Genomic DNA, 14,914 nt, shown 5'->3' on the forward strand with positions numbered 1-14,914 from the left:
CTGAATGACAGTTTTTGGCAGTTCTCCAGCATTTCAAAGGAAATGGTCAACTGTCATTTGCTCTCATTAATTACCAGGTTTTTGTTCCAACCAGCCAGATCGGACAATATATCTGTAGTTGTATGGCCAGCTTAAGTCTCGTATCAGAAAAAAAACATCTGGAATTCCGACTGTTGGGACGTTCTGACAATGGAAATCCCGGATTGAATACCCCCCCCCTTAGACTATAACACAACAGCGCCCGCTTGTGGTAACTGGGAGACTTCCATCTTCTCCCCACCATGTTACTATATAATGTGCTCTGGGAATAAGCCCCTACCTGCGCAGTGTTGGCGAGGACACATCCGGGTACTTGTTCCCTTGCTGACGAGTACTGTTAGGAGCCCCGTGAGACGTCAAAGTCATTTTAACAGAGTTACCCGAAGCCACGCTGTCATTGTCCGATGAGATTCCTTTCTCCCGGTCGGTTTGGTTGAGGAGCCCTGATACGGAGTTACCCAGAGTCACCTTGGTGGTCTCTCTCAGTTTGGGGACGGGAAGGCCGGCAGACTTGCTGCTGATGTTGGAGTCAATGCTACTCGTGCTGGAGCGGTTTCCGGTGCCGCTACGTGACTTGCTGGGCCGGGGTAAGCTGCGGTACTGGAGGTTAGTTCTGGCACTAAGCTGCAGGTAGCCATCATCGTGGTTCTGCGAACCCTCCACACTTGCCTTGCGGTTGGAAGACCTGCCGATGAGCCCTGAAGACTTTGGCATTTTCCCCAGAGTAGCAGAACCGCTGGTGATGGTGGCACCGCTGGTGGTCATTATAGGCATGCCAACTACTGTGCTACCAGGTTTTTTAAACCCAAAAGTATTTGTATTGGCAGTAATTGTCCTTGAGGTATTGCTGGGGGGCTTCTTGGTCTCATCCCCACTGCTGCGCCCCGTGTCGGATGGGGAACGCTTCACTTGAGCGGATTTCGGAGAATGGCGGCCTTTCTCCGATACCTTGGCATCATCCGTCTTCCCTGTAACATTGCAGAAAGAACAGGAGAATATAGAAGTATGCCACATGTATATACAGTATATAATAATCAGGGCACCTGACTGGCAACAATACAAATGTGGCCTTTAATTAATCACTGGCGGTACAGTACATCATAGTGTAGAGCAGCACAGCATAGTTCTCTATTCAGAATAAGTCTATAAACCCACAAAGAGACTGAGCTCCCTTCCCAGACTCGGATATATAACATATAACCCAGCTGGAGGCAACGTTCCCGAGCAGAGATCCCCCGTTCATCCTGCAATGTCCTGTGTGTGATTCTTCTCTATGATCACACAGAAAGGATATGAGACGGTTTAGAGGGGCTCAGCCACTATATAACATTACTAAGCCGCAGACACGCAAGTCATAGACAATCCCTGGTCCGTAATGTGATGATACTTAAGCTGATTATTTACAGAAGTCGTAAGAATAATGTTAGTATTGGTACAATCTCAGTGCACATTGATAACAGAAAGATTGATTGCAACACTGTAATCAATACTTTAGGTGATTTTCATCATTTGTATTGTTATAATGCACACTGGGGATACGATCGGTCCCCGTTTCGCTGTGGGGACCAATGTTTTGGCTCCGCGCATGCGTATATGTTAATATACACATGTGCAGGACCACTGTGCAGACACCTTCGGCAACTTGCAAAGTCGCCAAGATGTTCGTCGGTGGGAAGGGGGGGGTAGGGGGTTTGGGCGGCAGGATGGAGGCAGTCAGGGAGGTGGCGTATGGGGACGAGCGTTCCCCCGAAATGGTGGGTGCATCCAGCTAAACGATGAGCATGGCGTCCCTGTCCAAAGCAGGCGTGTTGAAGCCTGCACAGGAGGGGTGCCGGACGTCACACTATGCCAGCTCCCGCCCCATTCTCCACCATGTTCTTCGTAAATAAAAGTTAGCCTAGACTGGCTTATTTACGGACAGGTCAAAAATCATTTGATAGTCGGTGACCATCGAATGATTTTTGGCCTGTATGCTCCCGTGTGAATGATGTGTGCGTGAAACATCCATTCGCATTGTGGGGGGTATTTGCTTGCCCGGCGGTCGGAATTAAAGGGCTCGCTAAGCAGCGAATCTTCATATTAGGCCCAATATACAGACTTGTAAGCGACATCTTCATTAACAGAGATGACATCAGCAAACCTTCTATACTATAGTTCCCCTTTCTATGATTGGTGTAAATGAGCTTGGCCTGGCGCCGTGTGACTTATAATATCCATCTATATACAATGTGAGGGTGATACTTCCCCCTTGGCTTTGCCCATTACTGACCTGTGCCAGGTGCTTTCAGAGTTGCAGGTGCGGTGGTCTTGGTGCGAGGGCTTGTTATCCCCACCTGAGCCGTCATTCCGCGTCTCCAGGACCCCGTCTGGGCGATGACAGTGTTTTTCCTACCAGATGTGCTCTTATCCGACTCATCGGACAGGTCTGAGGGCTTCTCCCTCCACTTACAGCCGGGATCCATCTTCACACCGTTGTCTGGGCCAGCATCCGCTCTCTTTAATTCATCCCCAGGCCACAGCGCATTGCGGTCAATGTGTAAATGCTTCTCAGCGTCAGTCTACAGAGGGCATAGAGAACAGCAGGTGAATGAAGCACTCAGGGTATGACAGGGGCAGAGGGAACAGCAGGTGCAGGAAGCAGTCAGGGTATGACGGGGCAGAGGGAACAGCAGGTGAATGAAGCAGTCAGGGTATGACGGGGGCAGAGGGAACAGCAGGTGCAGGAAGCAGTCAGGGTATGACGGGGGCAGAGGGAACAGCAGGTGCAGGAAGCACTCAGGGTATGACGGGGGCAGAGGGAACAGCAGGTGCAGGAAGCAGTCAGGGTATGACAGGGGCAGAGGGAACAGCAGGTGCAGGAAGCAGTCAGGGTATGACGGGGGCAGAGGGAACAGCAGGTGCAGGAAGCACTCAGGGTATGACGGGGGCAGAGGGAACAGCAGGTGCAGGAAGCAGTCAGGGTATGACAGGGGCAGAGGGAACAGCAGGTGCAGGAAGCAGTCAGGGTATGACAGGGGCAGAGGGAACAGCAGGTGCAGGAAGCAGTCAGGGTATGACAGGGGCAGAGGGAACAGCAGGTGAAGGAAGCAGTCAGGGTATGACGGGGGCAGAGGGAACAGCAGGTGCAGGAAGCAGTCAGGGTATGACGGGGGCAGAGGGAAGAGCAGGTGAAGGAAGCAGTCAGGGTATGACAGGGGCAGAGGGAACAGCAGATGCAGGAAGCAGTCAGGGTATGACGGGGGCAGAGGGAACAGCAAGTGAAGGAAGCAGTCAGGGTATGACGGGGGCAGAGAGAACAGCAGGTGAAGGAAGCAATCAGGGTATGACGGGGGCAGAGGGAACAGCAGGCGGAGGAAGCAATCAGGGTATGACGGGGGCAGAGGGAACAGCAGGCGGAGGAAGCACTCAGGGTATGACGGGGGCAGAGGGAACAGCAGGTGAAGGAAGCAGTCAGGGTATGACGGGGGCAGAGGGAACAGCAGGTGCAGGAAGCAGTCAGGGTATGACGGGGGCAGAGGGAAGAGCAGGTGAAGGAAGCAGTCAGGGTATGACAGGGGCAGAGGGAACAGCAGGTGCAGGAAGCAGTCAGGGTATGACGGGGGCAGAGGGAACAGCAGGTGAAGGAAGCAGTCAGGGTATGACGGAGGCAGAGGGAACAGCAGGTGAAGGAAGCAGGCAGGGTATGACGGGGCAGAGAGAACAGCAGGTGAAGGAAGCAGTCAGGGTATGACGGGGGCAGAGGGAACAGCAGGTGAAGGAAGCAGTCAGGGTATGACGGGGGCAGAGGGAACAGCAGGTGAAGGAAGCAGTCAGGGTATGACGGAGGCAGAGGGAACAGCAGGTGAAGGAAGCAGGCAGGGTATGACGGGGCAGAGAGAACAGCAGGTGAAGGAAGCAGTCAGGGTATGACGGGGGCAGAGGGAACAGCAGGTGAAGGAAGCAGTCAGGGTATGACAGGGGCAGAGGGAACAGCAGGTGCAGGAAGCAGTCAGGGTATGACGGGGCAGAGGGAACAGCAGGTGAAGGAAGCAGTCAGGGTATGACGGGGGCAGAGGGAACAGCAGGTGAAGGAAGCAGGCAGGGTATGACGGGGCAGAGAGAACAGCAGGTGAAGGAAGCAGTCAGGGTATGACGGGGGCAGAGGGAACAGCAGGTGAAGGAAGCAGTCAGGGTATGACGGGGGCAGAGGGAACAGCAGGTGCAGGAAGCAGTCAGGGTATGACGGGGCAGAGAGAACAGCAGGTGAAGGAAGCAGTCAGGGTATGACGGGGGCAGAGGGAACAGCAGGTGAAGGAAGCAGGCAGGGTATGACAGGGGCAGAGGGAACAGCAGGTGAAGGAAGCAGTCAGGGTATGACGGGGGCAGAGGGAACAGCAGGTGAAGGAAGCAGTCAGGGTATGACAGGGGCAGAGGGAACAGCAGGTGAAGGAAGCAGTCAGGGTATGACGGGGGCAGAGGGAACAGCAGGTGAAGGAAGCAGTAAGGGTATGACGGAGGCAGAGGGAACAGCAGGTGCAGGAAGCAGTCAGGGTATGACGGGGGGCAGAGGGAACAGCAGGTGAAGGAAGCAGTAAGGGTATGACCTAACCTCTTTTGATCCTCCTATCCTGCCTCCATTCCCCTCCGTTCCTACTTATCCTGTTGTTTTTCGTTCGTCCACCCACCTATTTTTAGTATGTTAACTCTTATGAGTAGGGCCCTCCTTCCTCACGTACTCACCCTACCTCTTTACCTCACCTGTGCTCCTGTCCTGTTCTTCCCTTCCTCTACTTCATCTTCAGTCTCCTCGACAATTTTGACACCTACTTCTGAACTGATGCTGATTTTAGTTCTACCAGCTATACCCCTATTTATACTGTATTTTTCAACACACTCTGTACGTTACCTCGTAATTTTTTTGTTTGCTATGTACGGCGCTGCGGACACTTTGCGGCGCCTTATAAATAAACGTACTACTACTACTACTATGACGGAGGCAGAGGGAACGGCAGGTGCAGGAAGCAGTCAGGGTATGACGGGGGCAGAGGGAACAGCAGGTGCAGGAAGCAGTCAGGGTATGACAGGGACAGAGGGAACAGCAGGTGCAGGAAGCAGTCAGGGTATGACGGGGGCAGAGGGAACAGCAGGTGAAGGAAGCAGTCAGGGTATGACGGGGGCAGAGGGAACAGCAGGTGCAGGAAGCAGTCAGGGTATGACATAAGTCAGACTGGTCCTTACTTCCCATTCTCATCAACAATCACTTACTACATATACTATTTTGTACTGCTAAAATGTGAACAATGAAGTATATAACAGCGATGGATACTGAACATGATTGTGCGGGGGTATATACTGTATATCATTACACTGACAGCTCTATGTATAATAAAGTTTGGTAACCCTTAGTAACGTCACGTGGCATTTCACCTGACACAAAACATAGGTGAGGCGCTTGTTTCCATAACAGACAAGGAGATTCCGTCCCACTCCTGCATATACCGGTCTGCACCCTGACAGCAGCACTGGGCTATGATGTGCTGGTAATAATCACATTGGCCGCACCCTACTCACTGACTAACAGCAGCAGCAATATCCGTACATACGGCCATGTCTATTAGCACAAGATCTGACTGCTGTCAGCGCTCACACAGGGCAAGTGTCCCCTGCAATCATTCTGACTGCGTTTATACCATACGGTCTGATTGGATGGTTATTGTAAGCGTGTGGCCTGATAAAAGATGCATGACCACACGCGTGACTGACATTGCTGCATATAGCAGAGCAAACATGAGGGAATGAATCATACTGCGCTGACAGTAGGGGTATCTGGGGGTGTCGCTGTCATGTGCAGGAACTGTCTCATCCCCTCACAGCACCCTATCTGTGTGCTGGGCATCGCTGTCACATCCCCCCTCACAGCACCCTATCTGTGTGCTGGGCATCACTGTCTCACATACCCCTCACAGCACCCTATATGTGTGCTGGGCATCGCTGTCACATCCCCCCTCACAGCACCCTATCTGTGTGCTGGGCATCGCTGTCACATCCCCCCCTCACAGCACCCTATATGTGTGCTGGGCATCGCTGTCATATCCCCCCTCACAGCACCCTATCTGTGTGCTGGGCATCGCTGTCACACCCCCCCCCCCCCCCTCACAGCACCCTATCTGTGTGCTGGGCATCATTGTCACATACCCCTTCACAGCACAATATCTGTATGCTGGGCATCACTGTCACATACCCCTTCAAAGCACCCTATCTGTGTGCTGGGCATCGCTGTGACATCCCCCCCTCACAGCAACCTTTCTGTGTGCTGAGCATCGCTGTCACATACCCCCTCACAGCACCCTATCTGTGTGCTGGGCATCGCTGTCACATACCCCCTCACAGCAACCTTTCTGTGTGCTGGGCATCGCTGTCACATACCCCCTCACAGCACCCTATCTGTGTGCTGGGCATCGCTGTCACATACCCCCTCGCAGCACCCTATTTGTGTGCTGGGCATCGCTGTCACATACCCCCTCACAGCAACCTTTCTGTGTGCTGGGCATCGCTGTCACATACCCCCTCACAGCACCCTATCTGTGTGCTGGGCATCGCTGTCACGTACCCCCTCGCAGCACCCTATCTGTGTGCTGGGCATCGCTGTCACATACCCCCTCACAGCACCCTATCTGTGTGCTGGGCATCGCAGTCACATACCCCCTCACAGCAAACTATCTCTGTGCTGGGCATCGCTGTCACATACCCCCTCACAGCACCCTATCTGTGTGCTGGGCATCGCTGTCACATACCCCCTTCACAACACCCTATCTGTGTGCTAGGCATTGCTGTCACCCTCACAGAACCCTATCTGTGTGCTGAGCAGCGCTGTCACATACCCCCTCATAGCACCCTATCTGTGTGCTGGACATCGCTGTCACATACCCCCTCATAGCACCCTATCTGTGTGCTGGACATCGCTGTCACACCCCCCCCCCCCTCACAGCACCCTCTCTGTGTGCAGGGCATCGCTGTCACATTCCTCCCTCACAGCACCCTATCTGTGTGCTGGGTGTTGCTGCCATGTGCAGGGCCTGTGACATCCCCCTTACACTACCCTATTTGGGTGTCAGATGTCGCTGCCATATGCAGGGCCCGTCACATCCCCCCTTACACTACCCTATCTGGGTGTCAGATGTCGCTGCCATATACAGGGTCCGTCACATCCCCCCTCACACTACCCTATCTGGGTGGCCGTCGACCTACCTGAACATCAAGGTTTTTCCGGGAAGATGCCGGCGTGTTGGCGTATGAGCTGATAGAGGAGCTGGTGTTAATATCATCTGTACTCAGGTTGTCGATGGTATCGCTGATCCCACTGCTCACAGAGCTGCTGTCATCCCAGCTGCAAGAGACAGAACAAGGGGTTACCATACCAGCTGGGTGGGACAGAACGAGGGGTTACCATACAAGCTGGGTGAGACAGAACGAGGGGTTACCATACCAGCTGGGTGGGACAGAACGAGGGGTTACCATACCAGCTGGGTGGGACAGAACGAGGGGTTACCATACCAGCTGGGTGGGACAGAACGAGGGGTTACCATACCAGCTGGGTGGGACAGAACGAGGGGTTACCATACCAGCTGGGTGGGACAGAACGAGGGGTTACCATACCAGCTGGGTGGGACAGAATGAGGGGTTACCATACCAGCTGGGTGGGACAGAATGAGGGGTTACCATACCAGCTGGGTGGGACAGAACGAGGGGTTACCATACCAGCTGGGTGGGACAGAACGAGGGGTTACCATACCAGCTGGGTGGGACAGAACGAGGGGTTACCATACCAGCTGGGTGGGACAGAACAAGGGGTTACCATACCAGCTGGGTGGGACAGAATGAGGGGTTACCATACCAGCTGGGTGGGACAGAATGAGGGGTTACCATACCAGCTGGGTGGGACAGAATGAGGGGTTACCATACCAGCTGGGTGGGACAGAATGAGGGGTTACCATACCAGCTGGGTGGGACAGAACAAGGGGTTACCATTTAAGCTGGGTGGGACAGAACGAGGGGTTACCATACCAGCTGGGTGGGACAGAATGAGGGGTTACCATACCAGCTGGATGGGACAGAACGAGGGGTTACCATACCAACTGGGTGGGACAGGCCGAAACATCTACACAGAGCAAACTAAACACACTACCCATCAGTCCGGCATGTAGCAATAACACAACATTACACCGCATGCAGGTGACGCTGGTCATAACAACACTACAACACTACACCGCATGCGGGCGACGCTGGTCATAACAACACGGCAACACTACACCGCATGCGGGCAATGCTGGTCATAACAACACTCATTCCTGCTGCCACACTGCCAACATGGAAGAACGTCATCCAAATAAACAGGAGTAACATACCGGAGCAGATGTATTAAGCCTTAACAAGAGATAAATGTAAGTGTGATAAGGAGAGATAAACGTCCAGCCAATCACCTCCTTACTGACTTTTTTCAAACACAGCCTGTAGCATGGCAGTTAGCAGGTGATTGGCTGGACATTTATCTCTCCTTATCACCCTTGGATTTATCTCTTGTTAAGGATTAATACATCTGCCCCACAGTGTGCGGTATAGGAAGAGGCCCCGATGTAACACATTGCATTAGGCAGGGCAGGGCTGTCCTTGGTGTGAGAGCTCACTCCTGCCAGGATTTCATGCTCTCCCTGTAACGTACACATCTCACCTCTCCCGCCCAGCGCTTCCCCAGGAACTCGTATGAAGCTGCAGGGAGAGACGGCAGCCCCTCATCCCTCATGTACAGTGCAGGAATCTCACATTCCTCCTGTAATATTTTGGGCACTGCCCTGTTTATGTTATGTATTCCCTGGAGGGCTTGGATATATTGGAGCAGTTATGCTGGCAGCACAGACAAGCCAGATACACAATCCTGGCCCCAGCCCAGAGACACAAGCACAGCCATGAAATATATGTAAGCACACAGATAGGAGCGGGAGGAGAACCGGCGGCATTCACTGGAACAGAACATGGACCCACCAATACACAATGACAGGGGTAACGGTTTGCAGAACCAGAACTCCATGTTATCAACACAGATCTGCCGGATAATGAAACAAACACACTCTGTATGGCATTAACCCCTTATTCGGAAATCATTCCTACCTTTATTTATAAAGTGCCGCACAGGTAGGGTGACCAACTCATCCCTTTAATCCGGGACACATATTAATTACACAGGTTCTGTGGCAGTTTAAAAACCAGGTGAAATGGAGTCTTGAGGTGTGGCAGTTTAAAACCAGGTGAAAGCCAGCCACAGAACCTGGGTAATTAATATGTGTCCCGGATTAAAGGGATGAGTTGGTCAGCCTACGCACAGGATAACCACAGAATACAGCGACAGGGTATGAGAGCAGAAATACAGCAACAGGGTGAAATGTAATAGGGTGAGAGAATCAGAAAGTTATGCTGCTTTCAGACCGCAAAACTGGCTTTGACCCTGTATTTGGAAACGTTTCCAAAAACGGGTCTGCCAGGTAAAACCCCTTTCACACCGCATCTCTTAAACGGTATATTACCGTTTAAGTGCGTTTTTTTTTACACTGGCAGACCCGTTTTTGGAAACTTTCCAAAAACAGGGTCAAAGCCAGTCTTCAGCGTGCGCCGCTCCGCCCCCCCTCCCCCGGGGGTTAACACCCCCAAATCCCCCCCACCCCAGGGCTAACAACCCCCCCTGTGCAGCCGGTACCTCCGTTGCGTGATCCGGCACTGCAGTTGGTCGGGGAAGCACTTATGAAAAAAAGCGTCTTTCAGAAAATGGCTGCCCCATAGGAAAACCTGTTTTAAAAAACTGTCTTTCGTATGGGGGCAGCCATTTTCCGAAAGTCACTTTTCTTATGAAAAGTGACTTTCGGAAAATGGCTGCCCCCATACGAAAGACAGTTTTTTAAAACAGGTTTTCCTATGGGGCAGCCATTTTCTGAAAGACGCTTTTTTTCATAAGTGCTTCCCCGACCATACTTCACTGTCGACACACACGCCGAGTGGGGGGGGTGTCGACACATGCGCGGGGGGGGGGGGACACACGTGTGTGTGTGTGTGTGTGTGTGGGGGGGGGGGGGGGCGGCTCCAGTGCTGCGAATATTTAATGAGTGCTCATTAAATATTCACTGCTCTGAATTTAGGACCCAGCTCATTGGCTGGGTCCTAAATACCGTTTCAGACCCGATTTTGATCCCAAAATACCGGGTCTGAAACGGGTAGGACCCTGCATTTTAACCGGTTTGAAAAAACGGTATTTTCAAACCGGTTAATTGGATCTGCACCTTTCAGACCGCACAGATTACCGTTTTAAAACGGTAAAAAAACGGCGGTACTTATGTAGTATCTGGGCTGCCGATTTTTTGATTGTATGTTAAGGCATACAATCAGATGCGATGCGATGCGATGCGATGACCCGATTTTTCCATAGGATTCAATGTTAAAATGGACTGAGTCCATTTTAACATGAAATTCAATGGGAAAAAGGGGTCCTTTTCATACCCCTACTATCCAAGTGGGCATGGAGTTGGATATAAACCTGTGGCGAGCGTAGCGAGCCACCGAGCCCGAAGCGTGGCGAGCGAAGCGAGCCCCGCGAGGGGACAGTATTCTGTGTCCCCTCGCGGGGCTCGCTACGCTCGCCACGCTTCGGGCTCGGTGGCTCGCTACGCTCGCCACAGGTTTATATCCAACTCCATGCCCACTTGGATAGTAGGGGTATGAAAAGGACCCCTTTTTCCCATTGAATTCCATGTTAAAATGGACTCAGTCCATTTTAACATTGAATCCTATGGAAAAATCGGGTCCATCGCATCGCATCGCATCGCATGCGATTTGGTCGGGTGCGATGCGATGCGATGGACCCGATTTCAAAATCGGCAGCCCAGTTACTACATAAGTACCAAAACGGCAATATACCGTTTACAAAGTGCGGTCTGAAAGGGGCATAAGAGATTTGGTAAGAAATATCCAGTTTTTTTGAAAGCGGCAATCATTTACACTGCAAAATCAAACCGGTTTGACCAAATCTCTCAATTTAGGAATCATTCATTCTATTACATTTCCCCCAGAGTATGAGAGTGACCCACAAATGAGAGTATAGCTGTACTCTATTAAAACATAATTTTATGCTGAAGTCCCTATTTTACAGTCCATTTCTGGAACAAGGGTCTACCGGAGCCGGCAACGTGTTGCACTTCAGCTGCGGTGGAAATACACTTCCCAGCAGGCCTGCCAGGTTTGCAGTTAGAGTAAGGGAACGGGGATACTCCCAAGGGAGGATCCTAGGACACTAAAAGGGAAGGGGTAAAACTGTGATCCATTCATACAGTGTCCACATTACTCCATTGCGATACAAGCCGCGTTATAAGTATTGTATGACTCTGTAGCGCCGGGCGTCTTTTTCTATTACATATTCTTATTTGCATAAGAAATGAAATGTTATAGTGTTTTCCAGGAAAACAGTGTAACATAGCGCCAAATGTAATAGGGTGAGAGCTCCGGAAAAGTGAGAGATTTTGGGAGTTTTCCAATTTTTTTAAAGGGCAATCATTTACACTGCGAAAACCAGGTTCATTTTGCCATGTAATTGCTGCTTTAAAAAAATGGGAAAACCCAAAATCTCTCATTTCCAGAACTCTCACCCTATTACATTTGGTCCATACATTATTATGTATGCAGATACAGCCAGAGACATGCTGCATATCATTTCAATCAGAAGCTGCTTGTGTGTGCCATTTGCTGAGGTTTCTTTTTTTCTTTATTTATTTTCCTTCTCACTTTCGTCACTTTGCACGTTTTCAGTTTTTTTTCGTAGTTTGTCACTGTTTTTGGGCCGTGTGTTTGACCCTTATGGGTCATTCACTCCCCAATGTACTGAAGCTTTCATCCTTTTGGGGAGAGCTTCGGTCCCTTGAGGGCGACCCCTAGCCGCAAGGTGGAGGGAAGCCTACTGCGGGTCTCTCCAAACCTTCAGGTGCGGAGGACTCACCGTCCTAACTGAGGGTTGAGGAAAGAGGGTCTTCTCTAAGCTTCGGTGAAGAGGACCCACCGTTCCCTTTTTTCCCCATATCGGCCTTATGGCTGAGAGGAGATAGGGGAGTAACGGGGCCCTTCTCCTTTGGGAGAGGGTCCATTCGAACGCAGGACCCCCCTATGCACGATTTAGGTCACTGCACTGGTGGTGGGAGCACACCTCGGGCTCCCTGAGTTTCTTATTTGCTCCATTTTGCAAATAATAGGCTATTTAATGGAAGAGTGACATAAAAGTAGCGTGGCACTGCCAGGGTGTGCCACTAGAAGGGCGGTTTAATGCGGAGGATAGATCAGGGTTGCCGACTTTCTTATTCTCCTCTCCGGGAGAAGCCCAGAGAGGAGAGTTTCAGTAGCCTCTCAGGGGCGGGGCTTAAGCATGACATCACTAAGCCCCGCCCATGCTGGTAAATCAGCGAATTCAGGGATCTCCGTGGAGGGGCTAAAATGACGCGATTGTGTCATTTTAGCCCCGCCCCCTTCTCTGAGACCCGAGGATTGCGGCATTTTAATGCCGCGATCCGGGGGACAGCGGGGGTCCCCCCTGAATCCGGGAGGGTTGCCCACCCTTCCGGGGGGCCGGGAGGAGGACCCGATTTTCAGGAGACTCCCGGATATTTCGGGAGGGTCGGCAACCCTGGGATAGATGTATGCAGACACATCTGTATCTACATTAAGGGGGGAATTACTAAAATGGGATGTTGCTATGGGCAACAATCAGAAACTACTTATTTATTTAGCACCTTCTAGAAGATAATAGTAGCTGCTTGGTTGCCGATAGCAACATCCCATGTGAAATAGAAGTCCCATTTTAGTAAATGTCCCCCTCAGCAGCTGATCTTCTCCATAAACGCAGGTAACAGCGGCCCCTGCAATCTGAGGTGTTACTGTTACCGCAGAAATGCCCCATTGTGCGGACAGGATACAGGCGTCAGATGGGTATACGCTTCTGTACTGGAGTCTCTCTGCCAGTCACTATCCGCAGATCGCTGCTGTCTCTTCCCAGACCACGTTACAGCCAGGAATCAATAGACTATTAATTACACACAAGTAACTGGAAGAACTAGTTCTGGGTGATTGTTACAGACAATGATTCCTAGGAGGCTGCCATGGCTCCAGGGGAATGTGATAAAGAGGAGGAGGTCAGGGGGAGGGGGGGGAGACCCACTACTAATCCAAGCTAACAGGATTAAGGTGATTTGCTAAGCGCACCTCTCTGCTCATCTGGTTCTAGCGCAGGTTGTATTGTCACAGTCCCAATCACACAGAACCTCCTCTGTCGGCAATGTAGAAAGACTAAAGGAATATAGGGTCCCGACCAATGAGATACTGTAATTGCTTCTTAAACCTTCATGTGCTGGGTGCAGATTACAGTGCGATGGAGCAATTGGCAGATACTGGGGCAGGCCGGCTGTGTTTGTCTCGGCAGGTAGACGATAAGATAAATGAGGGATATTCCCAGCTCCAGTGTAAATTCACCTTCACGCTGCTTGGAAGGTCACGTCATGTTGGCAAGTGTTGCCCAGTCCAGGTACCAGGTGACAACAAGAGGGGGGTATCATGCACGGAGCACCGCACATAATGCCTAATAGTAAAGGACTATGGGGGTCTATGTTCTAAGACTTGGAGAGAGATAAAGTGGTCAGAGATAAAGTACCAGTCAACCAGCTTATAACTGACATTTTTCAAACACTGCACATAAGATGGCAGTTAGGAGCTGCCTGGTTGGCACTTTATCTACATCCACTTTATCTCTTTTCAAGGGGGCGAGGTGTACTCAGCCTTGAAAAGTTATAAAAATGGAGAGTGACAAACCAACCAATCAGTCCATAACTGACATTAGAAGAACGCATCCTGTGACCTGGCAGTTAGGAGCTGATTGGCTGACCGTTTATCACTCTCAAGCTTAGTACATCTGGCCCCTAGTCTTATAACACTGACCCCAAAGTAACAGACAACCAGCTCCCAACTGCCATGCTATATGCTGTGTTTGAAAAATAACAGTTAGCAGCTGGTTGTCTGGTTCTTTAGGCTAAGTACATATTAACACCCATGGCAGTAAGGTTACATACCCGCTGATTATCGCCAACCTCTCTCCAGGTGACAATCTATATATAAATAATCTCCCGTTTCCTGTGCTGTAGAGGACTCACCCGACCTTCCTTCTGTTCCCTGTCCCACACAGGGTCCTGTTCTGCTGCCAATGTATTATCCCCGGCGTGGAGACCTCCCTTAGGGTAGACGATGACACCTTCATTAAGGACAAAGCCTCCTGTGCACACTCATATCCTGCAGACTGTGAAGCACCTTCCTGGAGCACATGTAGGACTCTGACAAGCAGGGGAAGTCTCAGAGAAACCCTCAGAAGTCTCAGGAAATCTGATCTGGCAGCTATTAACCAGTAGCAGCCCACAGAGTCACAGGGACAGGGAAATGGGAATGTGCACTGATGTGCTGCAGCATCCAATAAGAGAGATTCACATACCAGTCAATCCAGCTGCGGTGGAACTACAAGTCAAAGCATACCCTGTTTTAGTTTTGCACACACAACAAAGAAGAGTGGATCAGCATCACAACCTCTTATCACGCCATTTACAACGTGAATCCCTGACTTGCGGCGGTGAGTTACTGGAGGCGCCGGCACAGGACGATGCTTTATTAAATAAGCCCATTTGTAGTGTACCAACCGTTACTATTTATGGTGCAACAAAGCATGGAGACATAGTAACAAGATTACAGAGTAACGAGAGAGAGAGAGAGAGAGAGAGAGAGAGAGAGAGAGAGAGTGATTGTGTGCATATCTATCTATCTATATAACTATTCC

General features: G+C 51.0%; 1 protein-coding gene across 4 annotated transcripts in view; it reads right to left on the bottom strand.

The window, feature by feature from the left end:
* NAV2 (neuron navigator 2) overlaps positions 1-14,914 on the bottom strand; it is a 426,783-nt gene that overhangs the window by 34,676 nt on the left and 377,193 nt on the right. For all 4 annotated transcript variants that reach the window (XM_083164058.1, XM_083164057.1, XM_083164056.1 and 1 more), the window contains 3 exons: positions 7,267-7,405; positions 2,309-2,597; positions 320-1,007 (listed from right to left, as the gene is read on the bottom strand). In XM_083164058.1, coding sequence (XP_083020184.1) covers positions 320-1,007; positions 2,309-2,597; positions 7,267-7,405 — 1,116 coding nt within the window. The remainder of the gene's footprint in view (positions 1-319; positions 1,008-2,308; positions 2,598-7,266; positions 7,406-14,914) is intronic.

The sequence above is a fragment of the Crinia signifera genome, chromosome 11 (genome assembly GCF_055691185.1).
Source record: "Crinia signifera chromosome 11, ASM5569118v1, whole genome shotgun sequence".
Taxonomy (NCBI): Eukaryota; Metazoa; Chordata; class Amphibia; order Anura; family Myobatrachidae; genus Crinia; species Crinia signifera.